The sequence below is a fragment of the Tachypleus tridentatus genome, chromosome 7, assembly GCF_004210375.1.
Source record: "Tachypleus tridentatus isolate NWPU-2018 chromosome 7, ASM421037v1, whole genome shotgun sequence".
Taxonomy (NCBI): Eukaryota; Metazoa; Arthropoda; class Merostomata; order Xiphosura; family Limulidae; genus Tachypleus; species Tachypleus tridentatus.
Window position 1 is genome coordinate 39,712,284 of NC_134831.1, and position 10,678 is coordinate 39,722,961.

The 10,678-nt window shown below is 33.4% G+C and overlaps 1 protein-coding gene across 5 annotated transcripts in view; it reads left to right on the forward strand.

The window, feature by feature from the left end:
- LOC143255487 (NIF3-like protein 1) overlaps positions 1 to 10,557 on the forward strand; it is a 32,819-nt gene extending 22,262 nt beyond the window's left edge. For all 5 annotated transcript variants that reach the window (XM_076511227.1, XM_076511228.1, XM_076511226.1 and 2 more), the window contains 2 exons: positions 3,744 to 3,882; positions 10,223 to 10,557. In XM_076511227.1, the coding sequence (XP_076367342.1) occupies positions 3,744 to 3,882; positions 10,223 to 10,488 (405 nt within the window). In that variant the 3' untranslated portion in view covers positions 10,489 to 10,557. The remainder of the gene's footprint in view (positions 1 to 3,743; positions 3,883 to 10,222) is intronic.
- The last annotated feature ends 121 nt before the right edge of the window (positions 10,558 to 10,678 follow it).

The window sequence follows — 10,678 nt, forward strand, 5'->3', positions numbered from 1 at the left end:
TATGTCCACTTTTAATACTGGTAGGAGTGCAGATGTCTATTTAACACTGGTACTGGTAGGAGTGCAGATGTCCACTTTTAATACTGGTAGGAGTGCAGATGTCTATTTAACACTGGTATGTCTATTTAACACTGTCCACTTTTAATACTGGTAGGAGTGCAGATGTCTATTTAACACTGGTAGTTGTCCACTTTTAATACTGGTAGTGCAGATGTCTATTTAACACTGGTATATGTCCACTTTTAATACTGGTAGGAGTGCAGATGTCTATTTAACACTGGTATATGTCCACTTTTAATACTGGTAGGAGTGCAGATGTCTATTTAACACTGGTATATGTCCACTTTTAATACTGGTAGGAGTGCAGATGTCTATTTAACACTGGTATATGTCCACTTTTAATACTGGTAGGAGTGCAGATGTCTATTTAACACTGGTATATGTCCACTTTTAATACTGGTAGGAGTGCAGATGTCTATTTAACACTGGTATATGTCCACTTTTAATACTGGTAGGAGTGCAGATGTCTATTTAACACTGGTATATGTCCACTTTTAATACTGGTAGGAGTGCAGATGTCTATTGAACACTAGTAAAAAAGAAGCCCACACTTTTGATGCTGGTAGGAGATGTGCACTTTTAACAGTGGTAAAAGAGAAGCAGTTCACTTTTAATATTGTTAGGATAAAATATATGTACTTAACAGTGGTTTTTGAGACAGTGTGCCTCCTTATACTTTAAAACTTTCTATATTACTATAGCTAGTTATGTTACGTATATATATAAACCCCATCTTGTCTATATAAAATTTTAAAAGCTATTATATTTCTATTAGAAGTATGTGCATGCACACACACACACACACACACACACACATTCTTTTGGTGTGTTTGTACTAATGAAACTGTCATGCAGCAACACCTGGTGTTACACAGCCTCCTGTTTTCCCTATGATTACTCTTAAAGTTAAAAGATTTGAAGTTAAAATCACATATTAAACAGTTACTTGTGAGCTGAGTTCATTCCTGTATTGAACAGTTACCAATAAACTGAGTGTGAGAGTGAACTATGTGTTAAGATTACTAGAAATTGGTTCACTTAGTTATTTCTACTAATGTAGTAAAGTTATTAGTGTTGCCCCACTTTTTCTCCAGAGTTTTGCAGTTTTACTAATGTTATGTAGTTTTAAATGTTTCGTTTCAACAGTATTGTTGTCATAGATGTGTTGTGTAGAAAATAAATGTAATGAGGAATCTGGCTAGTTCAGTAAATCCTGTTCACAACAGGCTTGTCTTCCTGGGTAGATACCAGACATGTCTAATCCAGCTGTGGAATGTATCATATGCTTCTGCATCTTTAGTCAAACTTGATATGTAAAGGATTCAAAACCTGATGTAGGTTTCTTTCCTGTTTTTTATTAAAGTTGTAATGTTTGTAGATTTTAAATGTAGACGAGCTCATAAGTGCACAGATATAGAAATGGTGACATAAATAAACGCACGTAGAGCCGGCCACATAAATAAACATACATAGATATGGTTACGCAAATAAGTATATCTAGAATCAGCTTCATAATTAAACATAAAGGCGGCTACGTAAATAAACACGTACAAAAATGGTTCACAAATAAATATGCATACGATTGGCAATATAAATAAGTAAATACATAAAAGGAGGCATAAACACTAGATGTGGCTACAAAAATATGTGGAAATGGAAACGTAAATAAACACATATAAAGATGGCTACATAAATAAATATTTATAAGTCTGACTGTCTGTGTAACTTCTTATCTGTATCCATGTTTTTCATAAGACATTTTTTTCTATATTCACACTATTTAAACTCATTATATGTATATCAATTATGATGCTGGTTTTCTTCAGAAGTATTTCCTTTTGTTTTGAATTTTGACTGGAAAGTCAAGGTAATAACAGGAAGGTGTGTTTGTTTTTGATGTTAGAACAAAGCGATTTGCTACATCCACTGGCCAACCCTAATTTTGAACTCGTAGACTTGAGGAAAGGCACCTTGTCAACAGCATTCCCCCCTTCCCCAACTACTGGGTTACTCTTGCCTCACCTAATAAGTAAGATTTAACCATCACTCTTATAATGTCTTCACAATGTGGAATGTGATTTTGTGTCAAGAGAAAGCAAACCGTGGATCTTCAAAAATGTTCAACTAAATAAATTCTTGAAGTTACTTTAGTAGCTAAGCCTACTCGTATAAATTAAAATACACATTCAGAATATGGTTTACTTTATTGTCCACTGTAAATTGATGTGCCCACTTTACTTGAAGAAAAGTGGACAGATAAATAAACTTGGAAAATTTTACAGTCACTCTGTTTCAAGAAAAATCGTATTTGTTGTGGACAAACACCAGCTTGGCTAAGATGGGAAGCTTTGTTAATCCCACTCTCTATCATAGAAAAAAAAAAAGAACAAATACAGTGAAAAATTCAACTTTTAGTTGATGTGAGAAATCTGCTAAGTTGTTCAGTAGATGTTTAGCCTCCATCATCAGTATTAAGTACATAATAAATTAGTTTTGTTTTTTAACTGGCATTCAATGCCAAAAACAAAAGTCTTTTCCACCTACAAAAAAAAATTTTAAGTGTGGAACTTCTTTATGATTGGGGTCGACAGGTGTTCAAGGTCATCGAGTATCTTGGTCGAACGTGTAGTCCTTTCACATGCAAAAACTGGTCTGCATCAAAATCAATTAGCCAAGGACATCATGTTAGTTGTTCAACATCATTCTCTGGAACACTTGACCTGTTTCCTCCTAATAAAATGTTTTACAGAATTGAATATAGAGGGCAGATTAATAGGTATTGCTCGTTATTCTCCCATGGCAACCAAATTTTAAATAGTTATTTTCTACACTGAAGATGTCACTAACCTATAATCTTAGGTATCTCTTTTGGCTTTCACACACAAGTAATTAATTTTTTTTAAACACATGAACAGCAAAGAAAACTTATTTTACTTAGCAGTAACTTTCTTTATCAGGTTTTATTTAACAAAGGATGACCATTATATGGTTTCATGTAAACGTGCATTTATTAACGTAAGAAAAAACTTAAAGTACCATGTTAAAATGTAAAATTTATTAGACCACAAAATTTCCAGCTCATAAAAGCTTTCAAAATAATAAAATATTGTACATTAATTTAGTACTTTAACCAGTAAGTTTGATTTTATTACAATTATTAAACTAAACCATGTAATATAACAATATAGTTTTGTACAACATAATACTAACATACGGTTGTATTACTACTTTCATCTAAATGTGCATGTGCATACAGTTAATTTCAACTAATGTAAGTAAAAGTAAGTAATGTAGTAAAATGTAATGATTTTATTACAATTATTAAACTAAACCATGTAATATAACAATATAGTTTTGTACAACATAATACTACTTTCATACGCCTATTACGGTTGTATTAAAGTCTGGAAGGAAAATGTGTACGTTACATCTAAATGTGCATGTGCATACAGTTAATTTCAACTAATGTAAGTAAAAGGCGGATGTAAACACTTTAGTGGATATTTTGTGCAATAACATATTAAAAGCTTATCAGAGAGTTTAAAAAAAGTGTTATGTCAGGTCATAGAATAACATTACAAGTTAATTTATTGATAGTATTAATTATTGTAAAGTTTAACTCCAACTGAACTGGTCATTAAACCAATCTGAAGTAAGTCTTAAATATACCTAACATTTTGCAGCTTCCTATCCCAGGTAGTGGACCAGGTCGCATCTGTTTTCTAAAAAAACCTTTATCTCTGAGTCATGTGGTCGATACTGTGAAGAAACATCTAGGAATCAACACATTGCGAGTGGCAGAAGCAGTTGGTTCCACTCCAAGTAAGTTTCATTGTAGGTTTAATTATCTGAATACGAGATAAGTAAAACATTGTTTTCCAGGCTTAAGAAACCCCTGTCCCTGGGTCATGTTGATGTTCTGTAGAAACTTCTAGAGGTCATCATTTGAAAATTGGACCACTACATGCAGTAGGTGAAGTCTTGCTGTGACATACTGTAAAGTTGGTGATTAAGTAACCTGGATGACTTCCAGACAGTACGTGGAAACATAGTAAAATATAATGACTGTAGTTTTCTTGCTGAATGGTGCAATCATTTTGAATTTAATGGACATTAGTTACGTAACCAGTTTCTCGGCTACAGTTGCGTACATGTTTTTCAGTCATCAGTTAACTTGTTAAAGATTTAATGGTAAACAGGAAGAGACATGGAATGTTTTTAGGTTGTTAAGGGTAGTAATCAGCCAGACAGTGTTGGCCATCACACAATAAAACTTAGACTTTCAAATTAGTTTCTTTCTCCCGTTTATCTATTCAGCTGTCTGCCTCTTAGTTCGTTCACTCATCTCTATTCGTACAAACAAAAAAGTCAAGTCACAGATCAGTATCTTTCTATCCATTTGCTTTTCCCTGTTTGTTCAACCAAACATGTAATTGCATATTAATTTACTTTTTTCTACTATCTGTCTATACATAAATATTTGTTTGTTCATCTGTTTTACTGTCAAGCTTTGCATTCTTCTATTCGTTTGTTACTGTGAAGTGTATTTTTCTAATGAATCCATTAATAGAAAAAGAAATTCTATATACATTATGAACTCTGTACATTTTATTTTTCATAAGAGGAAATGCATAGTAATGTATTCTATTTGTTTTATTCCCTTTACATTCTGTGATGTCTGTTCTTGTTAAAAGGAAGGCGCTGGGATTATATATGTAATTGGCTGCCTATCCAATCATATGAGCTTTGTAATCGATCAGTTAGGAAACACCTCATTTCTTCACCAAGTTCATACACGTTTTCCAGTTGAGTAGGACACCAATTAGTATATAAATTAGTGGAGGGTATTGGATGACAGTGCTACCTAATGGCAGTTATTAGCTTTTTAAAAATGTTAAAGAAGATCACCATCTGGTGACAATTAGTAGGTTCTGATTTTGTTAGAAGAAGGCAGTAATTAGTGGCGATAAGTGAATTCTGATATTGTTGGAAGAGAACACCACCTAATGGCTATTATTAGGTTAGAAGATGTTACAGTGCCAGATATAGTAATAAAATAAGCTTTTCTTGAAGTACCAGATGTGGTACTAAAAGAAGCTTTCCTTACTGTGCTGGATGTAGTAATAAACTAAGATTTCCTTACAGTGTTGGATGTAGCAGTAAAATAAGCTTTCCTTACCATGCTGGAAACCAGGTATGGCCAGATGTGTTAAGGCATTTGACTCATAATCTGAAGGTCGTGGGTTCGAATCTCAGTCATACTAAACATGTTTGCCTTTTTAGTCGGGGGGGGGGGGCATTATAATGTGACAGTCAATCCTACTATTTGTTGGTAAAAGAGTAGCCCAAAAGTTGGTGGTGGGTGGTGATGACTAGCTGCCTTCCCTCTAGTCTTACACTGCTAAATTAGGGATGGCTGGTGCAGATAGTCCTTGAGTAGCTTTGCACAAAATTCAAAAACAAACAAACATGCATACTGTGCTTAATGTAGTAATCAAGTAAGCTTTCCTTACAGTGCTGGATGTAGTAATAAAGTAAATGTGGTAACGTTTCGTAGGAAGAGATTTTAGTTTAAGTGTTTAACATTACCTCTATTAATTATTATATTTTATATGTAACTAAAAGACAACTTGTACAAATGTAAGACCTAAATAACATATTGAAAGACGATATTGACATCTTAATACCCTTCGTTTTGTTTTTGGTCCTTAGTGAATGCTGTGAATTGGGCATATTCTGTAATATTCAGATGTTTATAATCCAAATTGTAAGACACTGTGGACTCATTACTACACTGTAAAAAAAATTAAAGTGAAAAACACAAAATTTGGAAGTCTGCTTTTATCTTTGTTTTTGTCTTTTTTTTTTCCTTATTTTGTCCATATTAAGGATAACAGAGAACTGTATTTGATTTTATATGACTTTAATAAACCATGTTGGAAACTTGCAGGTAAAACAATGTTCCTGTGGCATGAAGATTGTTCTATTTGCTGCTTTGAGCACCATCTTTATTGTCAGTTTGTTTTCTGAAAATTATTAAATAATCATGTACCTTATCATTTAACAATTGCACGTATTTCAGGTATACTTTGCTAATAGTAACTTGAACAAATTTGCTAGGTTGCATTAATCTTTCCATCAGTTTTCCTGAACAAATTCAAGATTGTTTAATAATTTTAGAAGGTAACTCTTCTGAAATGGTAGACACATAGCTTTTTTGTAACAGTATTACTCCCAACAGTTACAATGGTTTCACACAAATTATGTTTAATTGATAATCTGTCAATATATTTTGACCAACATGTCTCCCAACAGATACAAGGAATTAATGTTCAATCCAGAAGTTACAGACTGGTATTTATTCAGATTAGAAGTGTGATATACATATTAAAATTTTCACTAAGATGTCTGTTTTAGGTACTTTTATACCTAATTATCAAGGTTTTCTAGACAGAACCTGTAATGGAGTTTCTGTTATGCATTTATTTTAATATCCGTGCTTGTTTCAGTATAGTTTTTATTTGCATGTGATGTGTATTCTTGACTGTGTATTGTGCAAGACCCACCTGTTATTTGAAGTAGTAATACGTAACGTATGTAACACAATAAATTGATAACTCATCTGAAATAAAATTTAATATGTAATAAACTGAACAACTTTATCCACTATACATTATCCTTAAAAAATTCCTTGTACTAAAACAAATCACAATTCTTATATATCAACATTATTAACCAATTATTTAGGTTTAAGATTTTTTTATAAAATGGACATTTTTAACTTTCATGTTATATTGCAATAATTACTATTTTTAGTTTATTAGATACAACAAGATAAGTAAACAAAAAATGGGAATTTAAAAAACCTGTAAATATGAATTGTAAAGAAAGTAAGGAAACAAAGCTGAAGATACTGTGGATACTATTTACTAAAGTTGCAAATCCCTATTTTGGCTTCATGCTGTTACCTGTAACTATGTTTGGTGCAATCAGAATATAGAACTGAAACTTTATATGTACCTCTGCAGGGACCTGTTGAACCTCCACATTAATTTTGGAGAATATCCAACCACAATCTATGAAGTTAGTTACATGGACACACAACAGATAGTACTGTTACAGCTATACAGATGTGTTAAATATTAGCTATATAACAATTTCATATATAGTATGACATTACATCATTAGTTTTATTGTTAGTTCCTGTAGTCAGCCCTGAATTTGCTACAGTAAAGTTAAAATAATGTTTTTATGTCTGCTACATACTGTGTTTAGTGTGTTATTGTATTCTTCTTACAATTGATATTATGTGATACAATTTTATTTCATAGCTTTATAAATATTATTTGTGATTGTACTATGGGAACCAGGTGGTTAAGGTGTCCGACTTACAATCTGCACGTTGCAGATTCAAATCCCCATTCCACCAAACATGCTCACTCTTTCAGCTGTGGGGAACATTATAATGTGACTACTAATCCCACTATTTGTTAATAAGTATCCCAGTTGTTAGCTGTGGGTGGTGGTGACCAGCTGCCTTTTCTCTAGTCTTTCACTTCTAAATTAGGGACGGCTCACACAGATAGCCCTCATGTAGCTTTGTTTGAAATTCATACTAAACCAAACTGTGCTTTGGGATGATTACTGCTGTGAGCTTGCTATGGTTTAAACTGTAAAGTATGTCTCAAATGTTTAGATATTATTCACTACTGACAATAAACTAGAGAACCATTGCTTATAGTTTAATATGTTGATATACCAGAGAACCACAGCTTATACTTTAACAAGTCAGTAGACCAGAGAACCATAGCTTATAGCTTAACACATCAATACACCAGAGAACCACAGCTCAAACTTTAACATGTCAATAAACAAGAGAATAAAAGCTTCTAGTTTAACATATCAGTACACTAGAGAACAATAACTTAACATCTCAATACACCAGGGAAACATAGCTTTTACTTTACCGTGTCAACAGACCAGAGAACCATAGCTCATACTTTGACGTGTCAATACACAAGGAGAACAATAGCTTACAGCTTGGCATCTCAATACACCAGAGAACCATTGCTTATAGTTTAACATGCCATTGTTACAGAGAACAATTGATTATAGTATAACGTCGTTGTATCAGTGAACCATAGTAGTGAACTTTTATATTAAATTTAAATTTTCAGAAAGAAAAAAATATATATATATAAATTTTACCATAATTGTATTATGCAGTTTATTAGCGACTGTTGTATAGCTGTAATGTAAAATAAAATTGAAAGTTTCATTCCTACCATTGTACCATTCTACCATCACCTTTTTTTTATTTTACCTACAAATAAAGTAATCAGAAACAACCAAAACCCTTTGTAGAAACATTCTGTCGAAAATTTTAATGAATTCTGTCATTAATCACAGTATGTTTTAGTTGTCTTCATTGATTTTATTCTACGACTTTGTTTTGTTTGCTTCTGGTTTGTTGCTAAGACTCGGTAATTTGTTTACGGATCACAAATGGTTGTAAATATTCCGTGTTTTTCTTATTGGTGGTTTAGCTTTGCTTGATTTCTGTTTGAATGTCACTCTTAACGCCATAAAAAGTTTAATAATTCCCCTAAGTAAACGGCGCTAAAAAATTTGCGTGACCGAGTTCAACCTTGCCTCAAGAACAAGATAAACGTTAATATGAGCAAACTCTGGGACATTATTTAAAGGTATCAGTGCTTTGTTGCATTACTACCGCTGTTAAATTCGATTCCTGGAGATTAATATAAACTGGTGTCTGACATTGATATATATGAACAGTAACAGCACAGTACTATTAACCCTCATTTTTTTTCAGTATAACACACTACTAACCCTAACCCTTTTTCTTTCAGTATAGTAGAGTGCTAATCCTCGTTCTTTCAGTATAAAAGAAAGGTTCTACTAACCCTAACCCTCTTTCTTTCAGTACAAACACTGTTAACCCTCGTTTTTTCAGTATAACAGAGTGCTAATCCTCGTTATTTCAGTACAAACACTGCTAACCCTAGTTCTTTCAGTATAACACTGCTAACTCTTTTTCTTTCCCTATAACACACTCCAGTGGCGGCGCCAGGACATTTTCGTTGGGGGTGCTGAGGTAAACTGTGGAGGGGCTTCCCAAAATGCCATCAATATGAAGTATAGATGGTAAATTATGATAATGTAAATACCAAGGTACATTTCAGAAAGGTGTGCTATTTTGAACTGCGTTTTCAATGCAGTTTTCATTGGAAACTCATACTCTGGTTAATAATTCATTATTACAAATTAGAAATAATCTAATTTGGCGCCGCCACTGACACACTGCTAACCGTTTTTCTTTCAATATAACACTGTTAAAGATCATTTTTTCAGTATAACAATACTAAACCTCGTTTTTTCCGTATAACACAGTGCTAATTCTCTTTCTTTCTGTATAGCACTGCTAACCCTCATTCTTTCAGTATAACATTGTTAACTCTCGTTCTTTTGGTATTACACAGTGTTGGATAGCAGCGGAGATTTAAGAGTTACTTGTTTAATGGTAACCATTGTTTTGGTGTCAGAATGTAATGAGACACCAATTTGTTTCGAAATTTTGACATGTTATTGTTAACCTCTCGCCCATTTGTATACGTATACGTTCACAACCTACCTGTTGTGAACTTTAATAACAACTATTATTACTGAGCAACTGAGCATTAATAATTAAAATTTTTTGAAGATATCAAAGTTCATTTGATATAGATTTAGAGAAGTCCGTTTACGGGTAATCTTGCTAACTAACTCACTATCTAAATTAAACATGTTAAGTGTATTTATATTTTCCAGGGATGACCAGGTGGTTAGGGTGCTGTACTCGTAAACTAAGGGTCGCGGGTTCGAATCTTCGTCTTACCAAACATGCTCGTCTTTTCTGCCGTGGGGGCAGTATAAGGTGAAGGTAAATCCTACTATTCGTTGGTAGAAGAGTATCCCAAGAGTTTGCAATGGGTGGTGATGATCAGCTGCCTTCCCACTCGTCTTACCCTGCTAAATTAGGGATGGCTGGTGCAGATATCTCTCGTGTTTGCTTTGCACGAAATTCAAAACAAACAAACAAACAATATTCGTATTACCGAATATTGTTTTTCCCACATTCAGTGATTTTGTATTTATGTTCCAGGTTCCCAGGTTTCAGTGGTAGCAGTTTGTGCAGGATCTGGAGCTAGTTTATTACTTGGAGTCAAAGCGGATCTATATCTAACAGGAGAGATGTCCCACCACGAAGTTCTAGAAGCCACTCACACTGGAAAGCATGTTATTCTATGTGAACATTCCACTTCAGAGCGAGGTTTTCTACTAGAACTGAAGGAAAGACTTGAATGTGAATTGGTTGATGTTTGTGTGTTCGTATCAAAAAATGACAAGGAACCCTTGAAATATATTTGATGTTAAAATTGAATAGATATAGTATCATGTTCCTTCAGGTTAATAACAGTAATTAAAGATGTTTTCCGATATTATTTCTATTTTGTCCATTTTCTCTAGAAACCGGGTTGCGATACCCGTGGTGTGCAGAGCACAGTTAGCCCATTGTGTAGCTTTGTGCTTAACTTCAAACAAACAGATATTCTTTCTA